This window comes from Asterias amurensis, chromosome 16, assembly GCF_032118995.1.
Source record: "Asterias amurensis chromosome 16, ASM3211899v1".
Taxonomy (NCBI): Eukaryota; Metazoa; Echinodermata; class Asteroidea; order Forcipulatida; family Asteriidae; genus Asterias; species Asterias amurensis.
The window spans coordinates 663,130-689,767 of record NC_092663.1 but is presented as its reverse complement, the minus strand read 5'-3'; the positions used below and the strand labels follow the sequence as shown (position 1 = coordinate 689,767).

Genomic DNA, 26,638 nt, shown 5'->3' with positions numbered 1-26,638 from the left:
TTGTGGATTGACCGCCAGCTTTATAATATGCGCCCCCCCTAAAAAAAAATATGATAAATAAGTAATAGCGCCCTCTATTTTTCATGTTGCGCTCCTTAAAGTCGTTGGATTCTGGTAACGAAATCTAACGGACTAAAGTGTGTAAACAATCCAACGCCGTGTGATTTGTTTACACTCTTGTGACTTGTTCAAGTTACTTCAAGAACTTTAAAAAGTTCCCAACTGTGTCGTTATAAAAAACGAAACTTTGTCTATATTTTGAATACTTTGATATTCACTGACTCCGTGACTGAGCCTGTTTCGTAAATCACTTACTGATCCTGCCTCAAAACTGGTTGCCTTGTCAACGATAAAAACGAACCAAATCAAAATAATGGAATTAAAAATTAACTTAAAGTTTAGAAGGGGTCTTTAGTTGTTTTTGAGTGACACTGACAGTCAAGATGGCGTCTTCAAGTAGTGGAGGAAGAAAGTCTTCAGAACTGAAGATGATGATTTCTGCTAGTCATCAGGTTGGTTTCAATCGTCTTTCTTTTGATTTGATAAAAATAAAATTGATAAAAATAAAATTAAAAATAAAAGAGCCACAGTTCAGAACTACTACTACTAGTATTAGTAACGGCCAGTCAGGCAGTTCCATTGACAGAATGGTATGCCTATTTTTGTTGTTGATATTATATTAATATTAATAAATAAACTAAGGAAAAGTATGGCGCCACCACTTTTTTATTTGATATGAAATAGTTAAATTAGTATCTTATTTTCCTCAATGAGATATCCCTTTTTGTAAAAATAATTGTGGTGGCGCCATACGGAAAGTTATCCTTAACTAGTAATAGGTATAGTAAAAAAGATTGATTAATTTAAATAATCAAAAGATTAGAGAAGAATATTATGTATTTGGTGGAAAAATAATGTGGATCGTGTCGGCGCATTGGTAGGAACAGTTCTATTGCCGCGCTTGAGCTATGCCCTATTTCACTATGTGGCAGTGGTAAAAATGCCTTTTTATTTAATATGGATCAATCTTAATAAATGCGTGCATCATAGAATCATCTGCTGGATTTATAATATTTAGTCAAACTTGAATATTGATTTGAATTATTTTCTTAACTAGACTAGGCCTAATTCTCAACTACTCCTTGAACTATGAGGTTTCATTTGGCTATCGACATTATGGGAGACGGAAGTGGAACGAAAACTCATAGTTCTTGGAGTAATTCTTAACTGAACAGTCTTACTTATGACATAAACTTAAAGTCAACTTATTAAAATCACATATAACAATTCAACCTCATCAGCCTCAAATTGAAAATATAGAATGGGATGGCATAAGGAAACAAGGAATGAATGTGATTGGGATTGATTGTGAAAATTTACTTTAAAAAAAAAGTGACATTGTTTCATTTATGATTTCATTTTTATCTGCAGGACGTTGATGAAATGAAGGAAAATCTTGACAAACTGAAAAAGTTGTCCAAGGACGACAAATCTGAGTCTGCAATGCTACGATCTCGGATTGATGAACAATCAGCGCTAATTTGCATACTGAAGCAGAGAGCTGATGAAGCTTTGATTGAATCACAAACCTTGAAACGCGTCAATCAAGAATTGGAAACATTCCGAAGTCAAGCTCAAGAGATTATTGAGACAGAGATCAAGAAATCTAGTATGTTGGATCAGAGATTCTTTGAACTAGCTGAGAATCACGAGGAAATGATTCGGATTAAAGATGATTATAAACACAAGAATGAGGAGCTGGTGAAGGAAAATGCCCACCTGAGGAGTGAAAACACTAATCTATTCTCAGCTTCATTGAGAAAAAAAGATGAACAGATAGATTCACTCCAAAAACATGTCTTGAGTCTCAAGGATCAATGCAAGGAATTAAATCAAGTCATCAGGTAAGAATATTGTTGTAAATTTAGCCAAGCATGAAATATCACAGTTGTAATGATCGTAACCTTCCATCCTGTCAGGAGGATCCCAACTAGACATATTTGTTTGTTTTCAAGAATGATCTTCCCATGAAGGGAACTCCCACAAAGGGATATAAACACCAAGCTGGCAACAGCCAATCTCTCTCATACTAACATTGGTTTAACGTCTATGATTATGAATTATACAAATCAAGAAATTGTGGTTCAATAATTAGACGACAATATTTGCTCTAGTCATTGTGAAATCAGTGGTTAGCTTGGGATTGCAAGTCCTGCAGTCTAACGACTTGACCACGGTGACATTAAAGATATATTCAAAGAGTGTGCAGTAAATACAAATTTTTAAAACCTTAATTTTCTGTTTGTAAGATGTTCCGATTATAAGTACTGCAGCATTCTCCCTTAATGGTGGACCGCTTGCCAAATGTCAGTTAAAACACCTGAGGACTACAAAATACACTCCTCGTGGTCTGGCTGGCTAGTTCCATTTAAAAAAAAAATCTCTTACTCATTTGAAATAGGGACTTATGTGAACAAGCTAAATGACTAGTGAAATGAAACCCTGTATATTATTGGAATTACAAATTGGAACCAGCTAGAAGAAATGTGCATGTAATAAAAAAAAGTTAGTTTTTAGGATGCGCTTTTCATGATTGAAGGGCGTCCCAAAGCGCTTCAAATTATTACCCCTCAGGTGGATTTCACAAAGAGTTAAGACTAGTCTTATATCGAGTTAGGACGAGTAACTAGCCCTAACTTGGGACTAGCCATACCTTTTTGATATCTCCTAATACTAGTCCTAAGTTAGTTAAGGACTAGGTCCTAACTCTTTGTGAAATCAGACCCTGGTCATTGGGCCATTCCATCTCCCTGGGGAGTACACAGCCTTGTACAACAAACATGTGCTACACGGCTAAATCAATCACAAGAACCAACCCTGCCCTAAAATGTATGTAAATGTTTGTAATTTGTCTTGTTGCAGTCGACTCAAGAGTGAAAGTCAAGAGAAAGAACAATCACAAGGAGATAGAATCAGGCTGCTTGAGAAACAACTTCATGATTCAAAAAGAAATTTAAATGGTAACATTTTACATTTCATTTTCAGTTGAAATCAACTGTGCAGAGTAATATATTTTGTAATGTTTAAAAGGTTAAATGCATTTCTTGTATCCTGTGAGGTAACCTCAAATATGAAACTGATAAAGAAGAAAAGAAAACTCAATATTTTGTCTATTTACTTTTTTAAACCCAATATTTTTTATATTAATCTATATTATTTAGCTGCCCAGTCTCAACTTAAACAACAATCCGAGAATCTTAAAAATGTTGACACCAACAGCACTCTGAAACTGGAGAAACTAAGGAAGGAGAAAGACGAGATGTTAGAACTTGCTATGCATCGGGGAAAGCTGGTACAGGTAAACGCAGAAACGCCAACAATAAAACCAGGGCCCAATTTTATAGACTCAAAAACAAAAATAAGCAAAACACAATTATGCTTACCAGAATAAGGTTAATCAGCCCAAAAACTATGTCACATGTAACATTTGTTCACTAGTATCCTGCTAATTATTGCTAAGCAGGGATATTTTAAGCAGTATTTTCTGCTTAAAGCCATTGGACCCTTTCGGTAAACAATGTATCACAACTTCTATATCAAATAACAAACCTGTGAAACTTTCGGGCTTAATTGGTCATCGGAGTCAGGAGAAAATAACGGGAAAACCCACCCTTGTATCCGCACGTTTCGCCGTGTCATGACATGTGTTTAAAATATATCCGTAGATATTGTTTTACTGTTTTCTCAAAAAGTAAAGCATTTTATGGAAAAATATTTCACGAGAAGTATTTCACCACTAACTTCTATAAACCCTGTAAGTTATTTGTAAATCTGTGAACTTTTTTTCTGTAGCGAAAGGGTCCAATGGCTTTAAGCAGCTCTTTGCAATTGGGTCGAGCTGTGATTGGTTAATGCAACAAAGTATTGTAGGAAGATTGAACATTAATGACTGGGCGTTGTGTGACTTTGTATGTAAATTTCCACACTATGTTGTCAGAATTAGATTTTGAGGTATCGAAATCAAGCATCTGAAAGCACACAACTTTGTGTGACAATGGTGTTTTTTCTTTCATAGTTATCGCGCAACTTTGACGACCAAATGAGCACAAATTTTCACAAGTTTGTTATTTTATGCATGTGTTGAGATACACTAAGTGAGAAGACTGGTCTTTGACAATTATCAAATGTGTCCAGTGTCTTTAAGGATTATTCTTCCTGCGTGGACTTAAGTATTATATTCATTTGATTTCTTAAAATGAATTCCCACTGTAGGATAAACAGAGAGAAATGAAAGAGCTTCAATCAAAGGTAGCTTCAGCTGAGAGAGAAGTGCAACGAATGGAGGACAAATTTGAGTAAGTTTTCAAGACAATTCTGTTCCCCAACCCCATCCTAGTTCGCTTGTTTTTCTTTTTGTCCGAGTCTCATGTAAAGCGCTCTGTTCTCCGTAGAGCGCTATATGAATTATTTGTATTATTATTTTTAATAAATCTGATTAAATGATTCATGCATGAATCCTTTCTTAGATTTCCAAGGGTTTGTGTCTGTATATGAATGCTGTTGGTGAGCTTCGATGGCTTCAACGTTCTTGTGAACAAATTTAATAATATTTGTTTTGCTATTTTCTCAGCAAGTAGACAATATGTATTTAATACAACTTTCACATGCACTTTCTGAGTTATGCCTATAAATCACCATTACGACGACGAATACCAATCTATCACCCTACCTTAAAGACACTGGACACCTTTGGTAATTGTCAAAGACCAGTCTTCTCACTTAGTGTATCTCAACATATGTACAAAATAACTGTAAGGACCAAATTCTAGGCCCAGCAGAGTTTTTGTAAAGTTTAAGAGTTGCAGGCTTATGCAAATCAGTTTGTGCCTGCTTGAGTGAACATTGACCTCTGGCAGTGCTATAGCATGGTAAGGTGTGGCTCACTAGCCTACAGGAGTTCATACAGTGAACATATGTGTTAAGTCTATAGTGGCCAGGCAGACAGTGTGGCAATTTGTGCTGTTACTTTTGGTGAGTTAAATCTTTTGCTTTGTTTCATTTTAGTAAATGTGGAATATACTGTGCTTATTTATATTTGATACTGTCATTCCAGAGATTTGAGAGACCTTTAATCAGTAAATTTTGATGTACTTTGGAAGCTCATTTTAGGATTTTGTGCAAGTATTCACAGTAGTAGATTTTCCAAATTTCAATTGTACTACATTTTATTGTTTTTCCAATTGTGTTCACCCTTTCACACTGCAAGGATTAATGATTTAAAACAGTTAATTTGTTCCAAAGTTTATTTATTTCTTGTTAAACAATATATTTATAAGTGTTATTTATTTGTGGTTTATTACAGCTAATCGGTTTATGCGGTTTGCGGTTTACGGTTTCACGATTTCATAGAGATTACAGAAGTTTGGAAGTAGATGTTTTGTGTTGGAATTGAGAAGCTGGATCCAATAAACTGATATTAGCAAACAACAAATTGTGTGTTGATTTGAACTTTGAGCTGGACCACTATAGCATTAGCAAAAAGACAGTTGTAATTTGGCATTGACAATGACGTCTAAACGTAAGAAGAAAGCTACACAGAAAGGTGCTGCCTATAATAAAGAGTTCAAATACAAGCGATTAGGAGAGGCTTGGAGAGCTGCTAAATTGAAGTCTGATTCCCTTCGAGACAAGTTGGGAACCAATCCGTCTCTTGATGAAACAAAGGACGCATATAAGGAATGGATGGATGTCTTTGAGGAGTTCATGAAATGTTATGATGATTACTGCCAGTGGCTGAGTGACGTTGAACGTCTACAATTTGAGGAGGATTGGTACACGGATAAGGAGGTCTGGCTTTCAAACGTAAACCAAAAGATTCAAGATTGGTTGGTCAAGCAAGAAGCTCCAATGTCGTCAAAATCTTCTAGATCATCAAAACGGTCAAAAGCATCCCAGTTACTCATTGAAGAAGAGCAGAAGAAAGTAGAGCTACTCACACGCCAGAAGGCTTTGAAAGCGATGCAAGCTCTTGAGATTGAAAAGATGAAGTTGAAACAACTAGAAGAAGAAATTGAGATTAAGACTGAAGTTGCTGTGGCCGAGGCGAAGTGTAAGGTCTTGGAGAAGTTAGAAAAGACAAGCAGAAATTGTAGTGAAGTTACAAGGGCCTCGGATGGGGGATCTGAATTGAACGCCGGTGCAGCCGTAAAAGAAACCAAACCTGACATATTCAAAGATGCTACAGGGGATGGTGAAAGGCCAAGTTCAGAGAAAGCCTCGGAGACTGCAGCTCATTGGATGGACTCCTTCGAGAAATTCTTAGATCAATATGACGTTGCTGCTCTAAATAAACCGCCTCCAAAACCTGAGCCTAAGACCGCCGGTACTCCACTGTTACAGCAACCGGCAAGTCAGCCTCGACAAGAAGTCCCTGATGTCAGTGGTGTACAACAAATCGTTGATGGTGTTGCACAGCCTCGTCAGTCCACAGGTAGACAACGTCAAGATTCTGTCAATGAGGATGTACAGCCCACGAGCCACCAAGATGGGGTAGCAGTGATTAAAGATGACGTGGGTGGTCAATCCGTGAATGAGATGATTAGGCATTTGCAACGACCAAAAATCGAGATGGAAAGATTCAGCGGTGAGGCGATTGAGTATAAGCGCTTTATGAGGATGTTTAGCGCCAGAATTGCTAAGTTGTGTGACACTGACGATGAGCGGCTTTATTACCTCGAGCAGTTTACTACAGGCGAGGCACACCAAATAGTTACTGGATACAGTTATCTGGATGGCCCTACTGGCTACGCAGCAGCCGTCAAGGAGCTGACAGAACGATATGGAAATCCGGAGGTGATAGCTAATGCATTCATCAAGAAAGCTGCTTCATGGCCGCAAATCAAGGCAGATAACCCGAAGGCTCTCGATGGTTTTGCAATCTTTCTTCAGGAGTGTGAGAGTGCCGTCAAATGCGTTGGTAGTTTGCAGTACTTGGAGCATAGTGAGAACATCAAGTCCATGGTGATGAAGCTACCTTACAATTATCATGACAGATGGAGGTCTCGTGTGCAGCAGTGCAAGTACAAAGGAGAAATGGTAAAGTTTCATCATCTAGTAGAATTTGTCAGGTTCGAGTCCAAGAAGGTTAACGACCCTGTTTATGGTAGAGATGCTTTGTCAACCACAAGCCAGAAGAAACCCGCCAATCGTTGTGACACCAGGCCTAAAATCACCATGGCAACAAGTGAAACTACGGATCTCAATACCGCTAAGGATGTTGACAAGGTGTGTTGGTCTTGTGGTGGTTCACATTTGTTGATAGGATGCTCCAAATTGCGAGAACAACCTTGGAGTGAGCGCATCGAGTTTCTGAGAAAGCGGCGTCTTTGTTTTGGTTGTCTTAAGATGGGGCACATGAAGAGGACATGCAACAGGAAGGCTACGTGTGATGTTTGCAAGGGTCGACACCCTACTCTTCTTCACATAAATCAGAATGATACTTCAAGGCCTGCACAGTTTTCAAGAAACGTGAGGGATTCAAGTGCCGTGCCTGGGAGTAACATCGGTTGTGAGTATACCAACGTAGCATGTGACAACGAAAATGAGAACCAATGTACGATGGCTATCGTCCCAGTTCGTGTGAGGCTTGCTCATGGGTTAAATGATGTTGTAACTTATGCATTCCTGGATCCTGGAAGTAGCGTGTCATTCTGCAGTGAATCTCTGATGAAGAAGTTATGTGGCGTGGGCAGACGAATGCACATTAGACTGGACACCATGGGAGAGCCGCACAACATGGATACTTACTTGATTGAAGGCTTAGAAGTACGGTGTTTAAATGGTAGTTCTACAGTCAAAGTCAATATTCCGAGGGTCTACACCAAGGATAAACTTCCTGTTAAGCGACATCACATACCTACTCACGATGATGTTTCTCACTGGAAACACTTGAAAGATGTCTATATGCCACAAATCAATGCTGGCATCGACCTATTGATTGGTAACAATGTTCCTGATGCGTACTCACCGTTGGAAGTTAGAACGGGACCGCGGGGTAGCCCTCATGCAACAAAGACAGCACTTGGATGGATCGCTTGGAATGTTGTGAGGTCAGTTCGGAATTGTCAACCATTCTCTGTGAATTTTGTGGATGTTGCTGCTAAAAGGTACGAGGAGATCAAGAAGCTCAACATGTTAATAAGAGAAAGCCTCAACTACGACTTTCCAGAACGTACGATCGATGACAAACGGGAATGGTCCCACGAAGACAAGTCATTCATGGAGAAGGTTGGCGGCTCATGTAAGTTTGTCGAAGGTCACTACCAAATTAGTCTGCCCTTCAAGAAAGATGTACGTCTGCCCGACAATTCTGCTATGGCATTGAAGCGTCTTATAAGCCTGGAGAGGAAGTTGAAGGGGAATCAAAAGTTCCACCATGATTACAATCTCTTCATATCGAACGTCCTGGACAAAGGATATGCTGAAGAAGTGCCCGCAGCTGAGGTAGACACGCAAGATGGACGAGTTTGGTACATACCCCATCACGGCGTATATCATCCTAGAAAACCCAACAAGGTTAGAGTTGTTTTTGATTGTACAGCCAGTTATAATGGAGTTGCACTGAATGATCTCCTTCTTCCTGGTCCGAACTTGACGAATCATCTTATCGGTGTCTTGCTGAGATTTAGACAGGAAAGTGTGGCCATAATGGGTGATATTGAGTCGATGTTCTACCAAGTTCACGTCCCCAAGCAGGAGAGGAACTATTTGCGTTTTTATTGGTGGCCGAATGGAGATTTAAGTAAGGAGCCTACACCCTATCGAATGAAGGTTCATCTCTTTGGTGCTGTGTCATCTCCATCGTGCTCAAACTACGCCTTAAGGCTCACAGCACTGATCGATACCGACAAAGGCAACACTGTAGCAGCAGAGACGATTTTTAGAAATTTCTATGTTGATGACTGCTTGAAGTCGGTCAAGTCCACAGAAGATGCAGTTGATCTGATCACCAAACTGACAGCACTTTGTAAGAAAGGAGGGTTTAATCTAACCAAATGGATCAGCAATGACGACGCTGTGATGCAAGCCGTGCCTGCAAGTGACTCTACTAAAAGGCCCAAGCTAGATGTGAATCACTCCTTTCAACAGATGCCTCGTGAAAGAGCATTGGGTGTTAGCTGGGATGTGAAATCGGATTCGTTGGGCTTTAAGATTTCAGTGACGACCAAGGATCCTACGAGAAGGAACATCTTGTCAATCGTAAGCTCAGTTTATGATCCTTTGGGATTTGCTTGTCCTGTCATTCTACCAGTCAAAAACCTGCTGCAGAAGTTGTGTAAGGAGAATATCGAGTGGGATGCCGAAGTTACAGGAAATGACTTGCGTGTTTGGAATCAATGGTTGACGGATCTTCCAAAGCTTGAAGAAATGATGGTACCGAGATGCTATAAGCCGTTGAAGTTTGAGGCTGCCGAACGTCAGATACACAACTTCAGTGATGCTAGCGATTGTGGTTATGGGGTTGTGTCCTATCTACGTCAGGTAACTACTAAGGGACATATTCACTGCTCCTTTCTGGGGGCAAGGTCTAGAGTCGCTCCTCTAAAAAAGGTGACTGTGCCACGAATGGAGTTGACAGCAGCGACCGTGGCAGTTCGCATAAACAAGATGCTGGAGGATGAGTTGGATGATCAGATACACGACACATTTTTCTGGACAGATAGTACTGCAGTTCTGAAATACATCTCCAATGATGCGACCCGTCTCCACACATTCGTAGCCAACAGAGTGCAAGTGATCAGGGAAGGTTCTAATGTTAGTCAGTGGAGATATATAGAGACAAAGGTCAACCCAGCGGATGATGCCTCGAGGGGGCTACGGGTCAACAATTTCTTGAGTAATCAACGCTGGCTGAAAGGTCCCGAGTTCTTATGGAAAAATGAAGAACATTGGCCGAGCCAGGCTATGATTCAAAGTGATGTTGATGACCCAGAAGTCAAAGCAGTGAGTGGTGCAGTCGTCGCTGATGAATCATCCTCAATATACGACAGGTTGCTGACCAAATACTCCAGCTGGAACCAACTTAGACGAGTGATGGCATGGGTGTTGTTTGCCAAGCGCAAATTCTTACAACTTAAGACACAGCGAAATGACACCAAGCGTGATGACAAAATGGTTCCTGTAGTTCACCTGACTCCTGACATGCTCGAGGCCGCTGAGGTTGCTTTGGTTAAGTATGTTCAAGGAAAGGCCTTTTCAGATGAGCTGAGTTGTCTACAAGGCACTAAGGGAGCAAATCAAAGTGTTGCTAAATCTAGCCCTGTCTACAAGCTAAGTCCGATATTAGTAGATGGAATCATGAGAGTTGGAGGACGAATTGACAGAGCAGTCTTTCTTCAGTTCAGCGCAAGACATCAAATAATTCTACCAAAGGATTCACCGGTGTCAATGTTGCTACTCTACGAGGCACATAGAGATGTAGGTCACCTAGGGAAAAATGCGATGCTTGCACATGTGAGAAGAAAGTACTGGATACTTGGAGCAACTGGCGCCTCCAAGAAGATTGCATACAGATGTGTGACCTGTAGGAAGTATCAGAGCAGGCCAGTCGAGCAAATGATGGCAAACCTACCAACTGAGCGTCTTGAAGCTAACCAGCCTCCATTCACTAACACAGGCATGGATTACTTTGGGCCGCTGATGGTGAAACGTGGCAGAGCAGCAGTGAAACGGTATGGAGTAATATTTACATGTCTTTCTTCTCGTGCAGTTCACCTTGAAGTAGCTTCCTCGCTCGACACTGATTCTGCCGTAAACGCAATTCGAAGGTTTGTGGCCCGACGAGGAATGGTGAAGTTTATCAGGTCAGATAATGGCACAAATCTGGTGGGAGCAGAGAAGGAGTTACGTCAGGAGCTAGCTAAGCTTAAGCAATCCAGTATAAGAGATACCCTGTGTGATAAAGGCATCAAGTGGGAATTCAACCCTCCTACAGGATCTCACTTCGGGGGAGTGTGGGAGAGATTAATTCGTTCGGTGAGAAAGATAATGTATGGACTGTTGTATGAGCTTAAGCACCGACTTGACGATGGAGGCCTACACACGTTGCTATGTGAAGTGGAAGCCGTCCTGAATAGCCGTCCAATTACTGCTTCTTCAACACAATCGGATGACTTGCGAGCACTGACGCCAAACGACTTGTTGCTAGCTCACAATACAGGTGCTCCTCCGGGTGAATTCTCCAAGGATGATTGTTATGCACGCAAACGATGGCGGAGAGTCCAGTACCTTGTTGACCTATTTTGGAAAAGATGGGTGTCTGAATATCTACCTCTCCTTCAAGAGCGTCAGAAGTGGCTGAAACCAAGACGGAATGTCTCGATTGGTGACATCGTCCTGCTAATTGACAACGCACCTAGAGGATCATGGGCCTTGGGAAGAGTCGTTAGTACTAAGGAGGACTCCAAGGGTCTGGTACGTATGGTTAAAGTGAAAACAGCCACTTCATTGATGGAACGACCAGTGCAGAAGCTTTGCTTAATTCTGGAAGCCGACTGTGATGGCTAGATTCTCAATGAACTGTCTAAAAGTTTCGCAAGTCAGTGAACATTTTGAACTCGATTTGGACATTATTGAACTATTTTGGACTTTGTTTTAAATTTGGTCTTATATTAATGTTTTATTTCATTGTGTAGAGCCACAATTGAGGGGCGGGGATGTAAGGACCAAATTCTAGGCCCAGCAGAGTTTTTGTAAAGTTTAAGAGTTGCAGGCTTATGCAAATCAGTTTGTGCCTGCTTGAGTGAACATTGACCTCTGGCAGTGCTATAGCATGGTAAGGTGTGGCTCACTAGCCTACAGGAGTTCATACAGTGAACATATGTGTTAAGTCTATAGTGGCCAGGCAGACAGTGTGGCAATTTGTGCTGTTACTTTTGGTGAGTTAAATCTTTTGCTTTGTTTCATTTTAGTAAATGTGGAATATACTGTGCTTATTTATATTTGATACTGTCATTCCAGAGATTTGAGAGACCTTTAATCAGTAAATTTTGATGTACTTTGGAAGCTCATTTTAGGATTTTGTGCAAGTATTCACAGTAGTAGATTTTCCAAATTTCAATTGTACTACATTTTATTGTTTTTCCAATTGTGTTCACCCTTTCACACTGCAAGGATTAATGATTTAAAACAGTTAATTTGTTCCAAAGTTTATTTATTTCTTGTTAAACAATATATTTATAAGTGTTATTTATTTGTGGTTTATTACAGCTAATCGGTTTATGCGGTTTGCGGTTTACGGTTTCACGATTTCATAGAGATTACAGAAGTTTGGAAGTAGATGTTTTGTGTTGGAATTGAGAAGCTGGATCCAATAAACTGATATTAGCAAACAACAAATTGTGTGTTGATTTGAACTTTGAGCTGGACCACTATAATAACAAACCTGTGAAAATCAATTGGTCGTCAAAGATGCGAGATAGTAGTGGAAGAAAAAACACTCTTGTCACTCAAAGTTGTGTGCTTTCAGATGTTCGATTTCGGGATCTCAAAATCAAATTTAAATATTTTTGTGGAAAATTACTTCTTTCTCGAAAACTAGAGAGTTTCTCACAATAATTATACTATCCACAGCTCTCCATTGCTTGTTACCAAGAAAGTTTTTATGCTTACAATTATTTTGAGTAATTACTAATAGTGTCCACTGCCTTTAAGATATAACCATATTAAGAAATATATGAAAACAATTTAACAATTAATTCATTATTTTATTTTCAAGACGTGAAGCAGCCCAAGTCTCAACAAATCTGCAAGTTATTCGCTTAAAAGATGAAAAAGAACAAGCTCAATGTACTTTAAACAAACTGACTATGGTAAGATGATTTCAAAGTAATTTGTGTCATATTCATACATGTGAGTGCAGTAAAAATATGATTGGAACATGCGCAAATAAATGTTGATATGGTTTGTCAATTGAAACATGTACATAATTAAAAAGATATATTATGTAACTCAACATGCTCAATACGTTTATGTACTCAATGCATTCATGTAATGAATTAGTTTACCCAGTACAAGGTGCGTCTCAGTACTACTTAAAAGATGCAAAGATCTGTACAAATTCAGCTTCTACAGAAGTACCTTACACTCATATGATGACTTAAAACACAGTATTACAAAATACTTGGTACGTAAGAGATGTTAAATTTGCATCGTGGATGCAGAATATTCATTTTAGCTTTTACTCATACCCCGATGTGTGTACTTTCCCAAGTCCTGTGAAAAAATATCGTAGGCATGTTTATACTCGGGTGGGATTCATGCGGTTACCGCTGCCAAAACACTTGATTCGAACTGCCTACAGCCACCGGGCAACCTCCTTAGTCTAGTTGGTATGACACTGCTCTAGAATTGCAAGGGTCGTGGGTTCGAATCCCACCTGAGTAATATGCCTGTGATATTTTGTTTCACAGGACTCAGTAAATTACTTAGTATACAGTGCTAACACACATCAGTGTGTGGGTAAAAAACAAAATTAATACTTGGTATTTGTTTCCTTCATTTGTTTTTTTCACAGGAATACGAAGCTTACAAAAAGCACAGTAGTAGTCTCCTTTCCAAAGAGCGGTCTCTGAATGCCCAACTCAGGAATCTGGTCTCCTAGCAGAAACAAAGGTATCAACCATATGGAATAACCACTTTGTTGCAATGAAGTTGCCATATCGTAGAGCAGGCTGTTTGCGCTTCTAAATGTGTACATCAATGGAGCAAGCAGCACACAGTGTTCTCTGTTTGATTTCTACGGCATACCCATGCACATGCTCACAGACGCCATGTTGTGGGCAGGTAATTGAAAGGTAACATCATATTTGATATGGTCTATTAAATGACAACTCTCATCAAAACTAATGATCCAACATAACTAAATGGTATTGTAGGTTTATTAACTGTGTATAGGAACTGACATAGACATAGGATACCAGCATAAATAAAAGTCTGCTGCATTTATTTTCTGTATTTGAGGCCTTGATGGGGTTGTATTTGCCCGTAGACATGTTTTGTCCAGAGAGCATGTAATCCTTTCAACTGTAGCTCATCAACTACTCCAACTTTTTGTTCTTACAATAAACCTCAAAATTACTATTTCTTTGATAAAAATGCCATTAAAACTTAGCCCTTATTTAGTCCCAAGTTGGTCCATTGGAGTACTAGATTTAGACCCAAATCAGTCCATTGAAGTACTGTACTAGACTTGGACCCAAGTCGGCCCATTTGAGTACTAGATTTAGACCCAAGTCAATTCATTAGAGTACTAGATTTAGAGCCAAGTCAGTTCAGTGTAGTACTAGGTTTAGACTCAAGTCAGTACATTGGAGGTCATATACATTTAGACCCAAGTCAGTTAATTTGAGTACTAGATTTAGTCCCAAGTCAGATCATTGGATTACTGGGTCGTATACATTAAAACCCAAGTCAGTTCATTGGAGTACCAGGTCGTATACTTCTCCCACCGTCTATAGACATGAGTTGCCCTGTAACCATATCTGCATCATGTGACGCTAGGAAGGCAATAGCTGCAGCTACGTCTTTGTCTTTACTGTGCTTACTCAGCGGATAGTCCTTGTTCCCTTTCACTATCTAGATTAAGAAATCACATACACAAAGATTGAATCAGGGTTTCAGACAGATACTTCAAGGCAGTGGACACAATTGGTAATTACTCAAAATAATTATCAACATAAAACCTCGCTTGGTAACGAGTAATGGGGAGAGGTGGATAGTATCAAACATTATGAAAAACGACGACCACTGAAGTGACGTAGTTTTTTAGAAAGAAATTATTTTCCATGAATTTGATTTTTAGACCTCAATTTAGAATTTGAGGTTTCAAAATCAAGCATCTGAAAGCACACAACTTAGTGTGACAAGGGTATTTTTTTCTTTCATAGTTATCACGCAACTGTGACGACCAATCAAGCTCAAATTTTCACAGATTTGTTATTTTATGCATCGGTTGAGATACACCTAGATAGAAGACTGGTCTTAAACAATTATCATTAATGTCTATTTTCTCTAAATGTTATGATTGTTTATGAATGTAGTCCTGTAAATAGACAAAACCCCCTAAATAATAGTAATGGGGGGGGGGGTGGGGGGGCTTTGGGACGTTTGGGACATTGTTGTTCCTTAAGCTGGCCTCAGGTCGACTTACAATTTTCTTGCGCCCACATCAGACTGTCTGCACAGTGCAGACAAAATGTGCTCAGGTCACAACTGAGAAATCATGCACCTGCAATTGGTTCCCGACCGTCGGGATAATAATTACTTTGAGTAATTACCACTAGTGTCAAGTGCATTTAATTTCATGATGTGAATCTTTTTGAATCCTTTACTCTTCTACCAGTAAATTTGTGAAGTTAAATATTTATCGAATCTGCAGTTATTATACCACTAGCAGTAAATGTTAAGTTGTTGAGCAAAGGTCAATGTTGATGGTAACAGGTCAGTTTGCAATTACCGAACAAAAGTTCAATGAGTTTGTCTTTGGTTCTAGGGGATTAAAGGGGTAGATATAAGAGTAACATTTGGAAGTGAAAATAAATATTTCAATTGTGTACTTACAGTAGGTAGAATGAAAGAATGACTTGCGTCCAATTCAGTTGACATACCAGGGCTGTAAAAAAACCAATCATTATTTCATTTTCAAACAGGTTTACAATTTTCTGGTTTGGCTTCATTAATCGTTAATTATTAAATTGGTTAATGAGTTAATCTACAAGTGTTATTCTTAAGAAAATAGATCCTGAAGTCGTGTGTTCCAATGATCAGGAACAGTTTTAGAATAGTTTAAGATAAAACACACTTACTTTACAGAGTTTACTCGAACTTCATGTTTGGCAAGATCTGAAAAAAGGAAACAGTAATGTCTTAGTTTTTGATTTGAGATTGAACTATCAATGTCAGTCACTTGTAGCCATTGGACACTTTCGGAACAGAAACAAAATTAAAAGTTCACAGATTTACAAATAACTTTTAGGGTTTACAGAAGGTAATGGTGAAAGACTTCTCTTGAAACTATTCCATGAAATGCTTTACTTTTTGAGAAAACACTAAAACAATATCAATTCTCGATATCAAGATTTACGGATTTGTTTTTAACACATGTCATGACACGGCATTAGTGCGGAAACAAGGGTAGGTTTTCCCATTATTTTCTCCCAACTCTGATGACTGATTGAGCCAAAATGTTCACAGGTTTGTTATTTTATATATAAGTTGTGATACACGAAGTGTGGGACTTGGACAATAATGTTTACTGAAAGTGTCCAATGGCTTTTAAGAATAATATTCTATATAATATTTTTTTTATACTTCAACCTGCTTTAAGCACTTTTATGAAATTGGGCACTGAGAAGATAGTATTGTCTTTTGACTGTTCAGCTGTATAGTGTTAATGTATCATTTTTAAGGCTAACATACAAACAGCCTAACCTCATCCAAAAGTTCAGCAAGCGACAAATTACACACAAAAGTAACAGATTTTGTAGTAATGTAATTGTTCCAGTAAAGTTTCTGATATTCAAATCATTTTGTTTTTATCAATATTTTCTTGAAAGACTTGCTTTGTTAGCCCAACTTCTTCATATCGTGTATTATAACACCCATTATAAATATTCGCCTTTTCATTCGTTTAGAGCGCGTAACATGATATGTCTTAGTTTTACTAGACGGCCGTGTGATAGTGAATTGTTTGCTGTATGATAGTGCATCGTTTGCCGTGTGATAGTCCAAAGACTATTACACGGCGTGCAGTACCCAGCTACTTTTTACCCACCTCGAACCCAATCAATTGTGCATCTGTGTATCTGAAACGCGCATACGAACATTACATTTACTAAAATGATCTGTTGGGGTTTTATAAAACAAATATTGACTGCTTTAACTTGTGCTTTGGTTAAAACTATGACTCCCTCGTTGATTCCCGGACGGAGTCCATTTTCCCTTGTATGCGCCTTGGGGAAATAGGACGCTCCGGGGATCACCTCAGGAGTCGTAGTTTTAACCATAGCACTCGAAGCAGTCAATATTTGTGTACAAGCCACTTGTTCAAGAAGCTCTATGCACACAAGTCTTACCGTGGAACGTTCTAAATTTAAATAAATGTTACTTACCATGCGCTAAACTTCTCATAAACTGATCCAGTGTTGTCCTGACCATGCCATAAACAAGTTTTTCAGAGCTCTAAAAGAAACAACCATGTAAACATGTTTAGAGAAGGGTTACAGATCTGTACAAAAACAAACCATGTTGACATGTTTAGAGAAGGGTTACAGATCTGTACAAAAAACAAACCATGTTGACATGTTTAGAGAAGGGTTACAGATCTGTACAAAAACAAACCATGTTGACATGTTGAGAGAAACATTGCATGATTGCATTGTTTAGAGAAGGGATAGGAACTATTTCCATCAGTGTCAGCAGGAGTTTGCTTTCACGGTTCTTGTATATTGTTAGGATTTTCATAAGACTTGTCTTCCTATTTGTGGACTGTTGAGTGTTACACAGTACTGAAATAAAAGGGAGGATAACTCCTTAGTAACTTACTGTTGTTAAACTTTGATCATTGTAGTTATTTATAATACAACCTGGAAAGACAGTAGAAGACAACAATTAGCTCTGGTTAATTTAGCACCATATATGCATTAACTTGACATGCTAATGAGAAACTAGACTGCCAACATATAGGGCTAGAGGAGCTTATAGTCTGAAGAGCCCTGTCACATTAATCTGGAGGCGTTGGTTCAAATCCTGCTCTAGTAAATTTTGCTTTGTCCACCCCTAAATCTTTTTTAATTCACCCAGTCAGTTTTTTTATTATTTGATTAATCATTTGCATGAATTAATAGAGAGTCTTAACAAAATCTACTCAATATAAATTTGTTACAATTTTTTGTTATTAGTATATATTTGAAATATTTGTTACCTTTAGTTTGTTTGAGATGTTTGACAGACAGTTTAGTTAGATAGAACACTGCTCTGACATTGATTTGCATCATCGCATCAAACAGATGACCTGGTGTTTTATCCTGATGCATTCCTCCCCATGATAAATTGTTCACCTAAATGAACACAACAATGAAAGACAACAAAATCATCATAGTAAACATTCAAACTACTGAAAGAAAAGCTTCATTTGTCTGATTAGTGTTAATTTGAAGCTTAAAGGCAGTGGATACTATTAATTACTATTAGTAATTGACCAAGACTAACCTTCACAGTTGGTGTATCTCAACATATGCATAAAATAACAAACTTGTGAAAATTTGAGCTCAATCGGTCATCGAACTTGCGAGTTAATAATGAAAGAAAAATAACCCTTGTCACAAGAAATTGTGTGCGTTTAGATGCTTGATTTCGAGACCTCAAGTTCTAAATCTGAGGTCTCGAAATCAAATTCGTGGATAATTACTTCTTTCTCGAAAACTATGGCACTTCAGAGGGAGACGTTTTTTCACAATGTTTTATACTATAAACCTCTCCCCATTACTCGTCTCCCAAGAAAGGTTTTATGCTAAAACATTATTTTGAGTAATTACCAATAGTGTCCACTGCCTTTAAAGCCACTGGACACTTTCGGTTAACAGTATTATCCAAGGCCCACACTTCGTATATCACAACTGGTATAAAAAAACAAACCTGTGGAATTTTAGGCTCAATTGGTCATCGGAGTCGGGAGAAAAAAAAAACGGGAAACCCACCCTTGTTTCTCCACGTTTCGCCGTGTCATGACATGTGTTTAAAATAAATCTGTAATTCTCGATATCGAGAATTGATATTGTTTTAATGTTTTCTCAAAAAGTAAAGCATTTCATTGAATACTATTTCAATAGAAGTCTTTCACCATTATTTTCTGTAAACCCTGTAAGTTATTCTGTTCCGAAAGTGTCCAATGGCTTTAATTATGCAATATTTTTTTTTCTGCCGGGCAACCTCGGTAGTCTAGTTGGTAAGACACTGCTCTAGAATTGCAAGGGTCGTGGGTTCGAATCCCACCCGAGTAAAATGCCTGTGATTTTTTTTTTTCACAGGACTTGGGAAAGTACTGAGTATACAGTGCTAACACACATCGGTGTATAACAAATTGTGAGAAACGACTCCCTCTGCACGAAGTAACGTAGTTTTCGAGAAAGAAGTAATTTCCTCTAAAATATTTGAATTGATTTCGAGACCTCAGTATTAGATTTCAAGCATCTGAAAGCACAAACTCATGTGACAAGGGTGTTTTTTCTTCCATTATTATCTTGCAACTTGGATGACCAATTGAGTTCAATTTTTCACAGATTTGTTAGTTTGTGTTTTATGTTGAGATACACCAAGTGAGAAGACTGGTCTTTGACAATTACCAAAGGTGTCCAGTGTCGAACCAGTACTCACCAATACATCAAGTCTTGTAAATTTGTCCACAGTCCGTTTCACAACTTCTTCTACGTTTTTGTCATCGGTCAAATCACCAGCTAAAAGCAGAATCTGTTTGAAGGGAGTTATTAAAAGTGCAAATAAGAGAACGATATTTGACTTTGCGAGAATCACACTTAATTGATATGGTTTACATTAAAATTAATATATATTTGGTTTGCGGTAACACCATGTATGTATCTACTTGCCAGGTAGAATTTGTTCTTAGAGAACTGTCTTGCTTTATTCTACTACCGCGGAGCATGTTCTGGGGTTCGGGAGTCTCCTGATGACTAGAGCAAGCTGTCGAAACGTTGAGACCAATATTTAATAACTGCAAGTTGATACACACATGGTGTTACCGCAAACCAAATCTGTCACATACCCAGGACTTCACCCAAGTATAGACCTTCAGTTGTCTATACACCTACCCCCTCGACACACACACACACATGCACAAGAAAACTATGGTGACGCTTCTCATTTATATTTACAAATTTATTTACATTTTACTTTCTACAATATTTACAAGCTCTCTCATTAATGTTACTCGGTACTGCCTTCCTCTGACTTATTAGGGGGGGGGGGGAGGTTCCGTCCTCGTGTAAACGGGGTGAGATCTCTGTCCACCTTCCTCTTCTCAAGTACGCTTTTCCCAAGGCACAAGCCCTGTACATAAATACATACTGAACACCATTCTAACTACTCAGTCTATTTACAACAAGTCATCTCACAATATCATAAGAAAAAGAATATCAACTTATTTCTCAAAGCCTTTGTTCTACTCGGGGCCCATTATTAAATACCGCAAAAATAGAGAAACACAATTTTAAATTCGGTGGGCTAACTCGCCCGTCTGGGATATTAAATCACATACTCATTGCATTGTTTAAACGGTTGGACAACTTTCTTCCTGTGACAATAAATAAAATAAATTTTATAAAACTGTGCAATAAATGCAGAGTTCCACTTTAAATTTAACAACAATTACTATAAAAGTTAACTTACAGGAATACTGGCAAATCCTGGCTTTCTCGAAGTTCTTCTCAAAATCGCCACATATAAAATATTTATTAGCAAGCGACACTCCACTCAAAACTATTATTGACTTGAACTCTCACTAGTTCTCACTGCCTAAGGCTGGCTATGCCCTCTCTCCTAAGGATCGCAATTTATATCTTCTGGGCTGGATTCACATCCTCTCCTCAAGAAGCTCTGATGTCGAATGCCAAAAATATATATTATATTCCCATAGGGTCTACACACCCTCCCAAACAGAAAAGAAACTTAGGAATTGTATTTGTATTCCCCCTGAACTTTTTATCCCTGCTCGCTCAAGCCTGCTCATGAATATTCATTGTTCAAAATAACCCTTCACTTCACCAATCAAAACCTATGTTGAAGTCACATTACTCTTTGCATAAAATCAGATGGCTCACCAAGTTTAAGGAATTTTGAGGCGCGGTTTGGCCACTCAAAAATAAAAACTTGTTATCTTACACGACAAATTTAAAGTACTGTACATGTACTCTGGCCATACACAAATTATATTATGTTACTCTATTACCATTAGATCTGGAGTAATTTCGCTACTTTTCTTTCACTCTGTGACAGATATCTCACCATGCAATGCCTCAAATCCTATCAGTTTTCAAAACATGCAAAATCGTGGAATATTGGCGATCATTCTTCTATTACCAAATAATTGGTATGAATAAAATATTTTTGTTTCCTCGCTCTTAGGATTAAGTATCTCGACTCTGAATAATTATTTCTCCTTTTCGCGTAAGGGAAATGCTTGTTAGATTCGTTTAACTTCCGTCTCTAAACCAAAGATAACTAAAAGTTTTGTTTTAATATTCGCCATTTTGGTATTGAACTTCTGAAATATCGCAAAAAGGGGAAAAAACAAGTTTTCCATTCGCATGTTGTGTGTTCGTTCAGTGTCTCTGCTCAACCCACATCTTCTTGTTGATGCTGACTTATTCAATTGAAATTGTCATTTTAAGTTGTAAGCTCTGATTTTATATTGTTTTGACAATAAATATTCAACTTAAAAAAAAGGTAATAAATTATAAGGATTGTCGTTATCACCTTCTTGTCTGAAAGTCCAAGTCTCTGACACTGCCTAGCTAGTTCCATCAACTCATCTTGATCTTTACCTGTTAGGGCAAGACTACATCCCATAGATGCTAGGCGTCTCGCAGTAGCGCCACCAATACTACACGTCGCACCTGTTACATGTACAAACACAACAAACATTAGACGTAAAGGGCCACTTTACACGAGACAATTTACCAGGCAATCTTCAAAAAGAAAAAGCATTCACAATTTAATATATGTTTCTGTCGGATCGTAAGACAATGTTAGAAAACTACTCTGGTGCAAGCAAAGTACTCATCATGCACTCCAGTTGGTTACCTCAAATTTGCCTGTAGAAATTGCCTCGTATGACATGGCCCTAAAAATGTCTCGATCAACACATAATATGATATAGCAACATGTTTTGTTTACTGCTGAGATGTACTATAGTTGATTGTGAATAAGGTTATTTATTTATTTTTTAGCATGATGTTGATATTCAGTATTTTTTTACCTGTAATTAGAGCCACTTTGCCGTTGAATGACGCCATTGTCTTGTCTCATGTGAAGCAGCAGTGTGGTTGTACTATACGACATGAAGTAGGTCTACCATCATGGACGACCCAAATAATTGTTTGGCTACTGGTACCATAACATTGTAGTAGATGCAGCCCGCGTCCTTAATACACATTTTTACAACCAGCATAATTTTGCCAATGCAATAAATACACATGGTAGTCGATAAAAAACAAGAACGGCGTATTTTAATGTATTCAAATTTTAATGACCATGATGATATCATTCACAGTATTGTTCAAACTCCGTGACTCTTTTTCCCGCAAGAGAAGTTTTTCATGAACAAAGTATGAAAGTAACAAAAAGCGTGCTCAAGTTAAAAAATAAAAAACACACAAAAAAAAACATTCAAAAAACACAGACTTGTTTGTTGTATAACTTTGTATGTTAGTTTTCATGTCTTGGGAGTGACGAATGGTTCCCATACATTTTTATTTCGAAGACAAAAACCTTTCTAAGTGTAGCTAACCATTTAAAGGCACCGGACACTATTGGTAATTACTGAAAATAATTGTTAACATAATAACTTACTTGGTAACGAGCAAGTAAGGCTCCCTCTACAGTAACGTAGGTTCTGAGAAAGAATTAATTTCTCACTAAAATATCCCAATTGAATTCGAGTCGAGACCTCAGCTGATGAGGTCTCGAAATGAAACATCTGCAAGCATTTTTCTCGCAACTTCGACGACCAATTGAGTTGAAATATTCACAGCTTGGTTATTTTGTGCATATGTTGAGATATACCAAGTGAGAATACTGGTCTTTTGACAATAACCAAATTTCCATGTTTAAGTCTCAAAGTTCGGTAATCTGGCCCCTTTTGAAGATCTTATTGGGCTTTGCCTCTGGTATGGGACCCGTCGGTGTGTTTTCGGATACGAGCTTCGCGAGCAGGTAGACCATAAAAGCCGGAGTTTGAACCCTTATCGTGGTTTTGAAAACGCTCCTTGAATCGTCGAATTATGAATAACAAACCATATATTGAATAATCAATACTAAAATGTACTGGTAGCTTTTTAATATCCCACATCATTACTCCTGATGGCTTTTCATTATTTCCAACAAGGACTTTGTTGAAACCTGTTGCGTGAGTATAATCTTAGTGTTTATATAGTGGGATGAATTGGGTTATTGTGCAGACAATACACACATGACGCCTATGTGTAACATCTTGCACGCTTTGGTACACTTTTCCAATATAACAATTGTCATTATTGGCTATTAACAGCATCTGCGTCCGTTGTGTGTTTACGAAGGACTTTATAGACCACCACAATAGCTTGAAATGTGGCTAATATTGGGAGCTCACCTTGAAAACAGATCGGTGTGTTTGCAAAGGATGTATCTAAAGTTTCGCCTACCAGTCGACCATTACAAAGTGTTTGGATATATTGTAGAGCACTTGAAGCACAAAACAAAGTTTGGAAGAAAAATAATGACCGTAATGCGATTAGAATGACCCAATTTCAAACAGTGTAAGTGCCTTACGCGCGCGACCAGTTTAAAAAGCTCTTAAACTTTGTAAATAGTGTGTTGTTAATAAAGTCAACCTCCCATTAACAACTTCTTATTTCTGAGCTCCCTTTTAAAGGGTGGCTAATATTTGACTTGTTTGACTTAGGTTTTCACTAAGTGCCTCAATTACTGCCCACCGCCTTACCCCATAGAGAAAGTCCTTTCTCCATGCTTATCCTAACCCGCTATAGTTCATTCACTCTTTCAAAGAGTCGAGATTTCTAATCGCCATGATTTCTTTTACACTCACGCCTTTGCATGGCACTAGAACGTGTGTAAACTTTATAAAAACGAAAGGGTATAGACCTACCAGTTATCTTTATTCAATGAAATCTTGCCCTCGGCACGAACAAACAGTTGTTTTTACATATATGGGGGCCTATGGTTAGAAAGATATTTTAAGAGTAGAATATAATGATCCACACAAGTATCACTCGAAGTTGCGTGGTTTTCCTTTTATCTCGTCGACTAACACGGTCGGCCATTTATGGGAGTCACATTTTTGACTCCCATATGGCCGACCGTGTTAGTTCGCAAAGTAAAAGGAAAACCACGCAATTTCGAGGCAAATTTGCGTGGATCATTGTATTTCCTTTTTACAACATCTTTCAAACCATATGCATTTTATAACAAACGGTTACAAACGCTTTTCAAAGACCAACTCGACCGATCCAAGGCAACGTGTTCCTTTAACCATGAACTCCCTTCCTCCGTGCTTTGACCGAAAACGTCTTGCAAGTAACAGTTGCGATACACCACCGCACAAAATCAGAGGAAGTTGTTTTACACATCCTAAGTGGTACTTGAGTCTAATGAAGAAAGTAAGCCGTATATTATCTTGTTTTCACCCCGAAATTAAAGCGAAGTGAACCCCCATTGCGAAGACGCCCCATGGTAGATGTAAGCTTAACGCTCTGCCACGACTCAAGACTTTTGTCCTTGTGTTACATCTTGAGACACAACTGGCTTCAAGTGGGTTTTGGCTTAAGAAGTTTAAGGAGATACGCGTGTCAGACATACGACTGTTGTATTAGATTCTTGGGGAAGTTCAGCAGTTTTGAAGTTGAGAAAGCACCAGACCTTGGGAGATGGTTTGGGAAGTAAGGGTGGGATTATCTCGTCTTATGCTGGGTAAAAAGGAAGGGTGTAAACCATGAAGCTCCTCCCACTTTGTGGCAGGGTGTCGCGTGCCCACACGTGTGACAATGTTTGTCTGCAAATAGTGCCACGCGCCATCTGGTTGTGGCTCTGTTTGGCGCAGGCTTTGCGTAATGCGGTTGCTTTGCTTAATCAACGCATTCTATTAACATGTGCAGTTTGCTAACATATAGGGTACGTGCTAAAACACCAGGCGCAGCTTGCTTACCTCTAATTAATTCAATCATGTATCCTATACTGTTTGTGTAAGTTGAAACACCGATTTTCAACCAATGGCATTTTTAAAGAGTTATAATCCGCCAGTGATTCGTGACGTTGTTGTCGCTGATTGGCTGGACTTTCTCTGAGTTTAGTCAGATAAAATATATAAGGTTTCGGAAAAGATCAGATGGGAGACCAACAGGCGAATTTGTTACTTTAATATGCGTTGAAATCGGAGTGATTTGACAAGAAAGCATCAGCATATAGTAGCCGTTTGAACGACTTATCTTTCTTGCCTTATCTTGAGATGTCTCTCGTTGAGATGGATACCGACCAAGAAGCCTTACTAGATCTTGTCTTGAGCATGGAATCGAATAACATTGTCTCCCTTCCATCATCCTTCCACGAATCAGAGACATTGGAAAGTGATCAAACACCAGTCTATACAGAACTAAGTAACAACGTCTTTGAGAATTTCCATTCTCCAGATGATCACTTGGCATATTTAAGTGGTTTTATTGACATGGATAACTTGCCGCAAGTTCCATTTAGCCCTGATGCAGCAAGCCTACCCCAGCAGAGCAGCGATACAAACTTAAACATCGATTGGACAATGTCTTACACTACACCAATTATCTACGATGTTAACCAATCTCAAACATCAAGGACTGAATCTTGCACACAAGTCGTCAAACCTTCCTGCAGTTATCAACTCCCTGCTGTCAAATCAACTTTATCATCTCTACTCCCCAACGTGCAATTCAACCTCCAGACTCCAGATTCTCGTCGCTATCAGCTCCTCACAGTGTCTTCAAAACCCACCAAGCCCAAGACGCGACGCAGAGTCACCACAGCGTCTCAACGCAAGGCAGCAAACGTCAGAGAACGAAGGAGGATGTTCAACTTGAACGAAGCTTTTGACATCCTCCGGAAAACTGTCCCAACTTTTGCGTACGAGAAGAGACTTTCACGAATTGAAACTCTACGTCTTGCTATGCTTTATATAACATTCATGGCAGATGTGCTCAGCGGAAAACAGTCAAATGATAGTAATTTCACAAAACTTTTAGAATCTGTTAACTTTGCCGGTTTGACGAATGCTGGCCTACGCGAGTCATGTCGTTAGGAACACTTTTGAAAGAGACATTTGAACATTGACGAAGTTCCAGGTTTGGAGTGTCTTGTTGTTTAAATAGTGTATAATAGATGTTAATATTGATGGCGTTTTAAAATATTGTTAACCCAACTTCAATGCCGTTAGCTCAAACATATACCAGTTGAACACTGTAATGCGGCGTGAAACAATTTGGTATAATTTGCCCAAAATGTTGCAAGAATTTTGTTCATGGTGTAGTTGCAGCTGGGGCGATTTTTAATGTCAATTTATTTTGTGACGTAAAACCCCACAATGCGTTCACAACTAGGCCATGGACCATTTTTGCTTAGTGACATACTGTTCTTTCAGTATAGTATTAATGTAAATATAGTTTTAAACCGTCAAACGGGATTGAATTTTGATGAATTTACACACCTGTGTTCAAGATTCCTTTGAAAAATCAAATTCATTTTAGAACCGAACCATATTGACCATTGATGTCGTTGGCCCCCTTAGTCTTGTTGATTTCACAGTTCGTAGGGAGCCATCAACATAAGG

At 38.6% G+C, this 26,638-nt stretch overlaps 4 protein-coding genes across 4 annotated transcripts; 3 read left to right on the top strand and 1 right to left on the bottom strand.

Annotated features, from left to right (window-relative positions):
• Positions 1-149: 149 nt before the first annotated feature.
• LOC139948596 (coiled-coil domain-containing protein 89-like) lies at positions 150-13,710 on the top strand. The gene is made up of 7 exons (XM_071946775.1): positions 150-512; positions 1,432-1,904; positions 2,923-3,020; positions 3,222-3,358; positions 4,273-4,355; positions 12,776-12,869; positions 13,574-13,710. Exons 1-7 carry the CDS (start codon positions 444-446, stop codon positions 13,658-13,660), a joined length of 1,041 nt encoding a protein of 346 aa, XP_071802876.1. The 5' UTR covers positions 150-443; the 3' UTR covers positions 13,661-13,710.
• Positions 5,566-12,727, top strand: LOC139948732 (uncharacterized). The gene is made up of 2 exons (XM_071947023.1): positions 5,566-11,936; positions 12,268-12,727. The coding sequence occupies exon 1, from the start codon at positions 5,566-5,568 to the stop codon at positions 11,563-11,565; it is 6,000 nt and encodes a 1,999-aa protein (XP_071803124.1). The 3' UTR covers positions 11,566-11,936; positions 12,268-12,727.
• Positions 13,711-14,466: 756 nt separating the features above from the next.
• On the bottom strand, positions 14,467-22,174 carry LOC139948599 (uncharacterized oxidoreductase TM_0325-like). The gene is made up of 9 exons (XM_071946777.1): positions 22,049-22,174; positions 21,547-21,686; positions 19,432-19,524; positions 17,981-18,116; positions 17,602-17,642; positions 17,169-17,238; positions 15,864-15,900; positions 15,619-15,670; positions 14,467-14,634 (listed from the first exon to the last, which is right to left on the bottom strand). Exons 1-9 carry the CDS (start codon positions 22,083-22,085, stop codon positions 14,470-14,472), a joined length of 771 nt encoding a protein of 256 aa, XP_071802878.1. The 5' UTR covers positions 22,086-22,174; the 3' UTR covers positions 14,467-14,469.
• Positions 22,175-25,266: 3,092 nt separating this feature from the next.
• Positions 25,267-26,314, top strand: LOC139948597 (uncharacterized). Its single transcript, XM_071946776.1, has one exon. The coding sequence runs from the start codon at positions 25,292-25,294 to the stop codon at positions 26,108-26,110; it is 819 nt and encodes a 272-aa protein (XP_071802877.1). The 5' UTR covers positions 25,267-25,291; the 3' UTR covers positions 26,111-26,314.
• Positions 26,315-26,638: the final 324 nt, after the last annotated feature.

Excerpts from the sequence above, each read along its gene's own strand:
- LOC139948596 (XM_071946775.1), top strand. The coding sequence starts at position 444 with ATGGCGTCTTCAAGTAGTGGAGGAAGAAAGTCTTCAGAACTGAAGATG. Across the intron at positions 1,905-2,922 it reads GAATTAAATCAAGTCATCAG|TCGACTCAAGAGTGAAAGTC; the intron begins GTAAGAATATTG and ends GTCTTGTTGCAG. Across the intron at positions 3,021-3,221 it reads TTCAAAAAGAAATTTAAATG|CTGCCCAGTCTCAACTTAAA; the intron begins GTAACATTTTAC and ends TATATTATTTAG.
- LOC139948732 (XM_071947023.1), top strand. The coding sequence starts at position 5,566 with ATGACGTCTAAACGTAAGAAGAAAGCTACACAGAAAGGTGCTGCCTAT.
- LOC139948599 (XM_071946777.1), bottom strand. The coding sequence starts at position 22,085 with ATGGCGTCATTCAACGGCAAAGTGGCTCTAATTACAG. Across the intron at positions 21,687-22,048 it reads CAAAGTGGCTCTAATTACAG|GTGCGACGTGTAGTATTGGT; the intron begins GTAAAAAAATAC and ends TACATGTAACAG. Across the intron at positions 17,239-17,601 it reads ATGATCAAAGTTTAACAACA|AGCTCTGAAAAACTTGTTTA; the intron begins GTAAGTTACTAA and ends TGTTTCTTTTAG.
- LOC139948597 (XM_071946776.1), top strand. The coding sequence starts at position 25,292 with ATGTCTCTCGTTGAGATGGATACCGACCAAGAAGCCTTACTAGATCTT.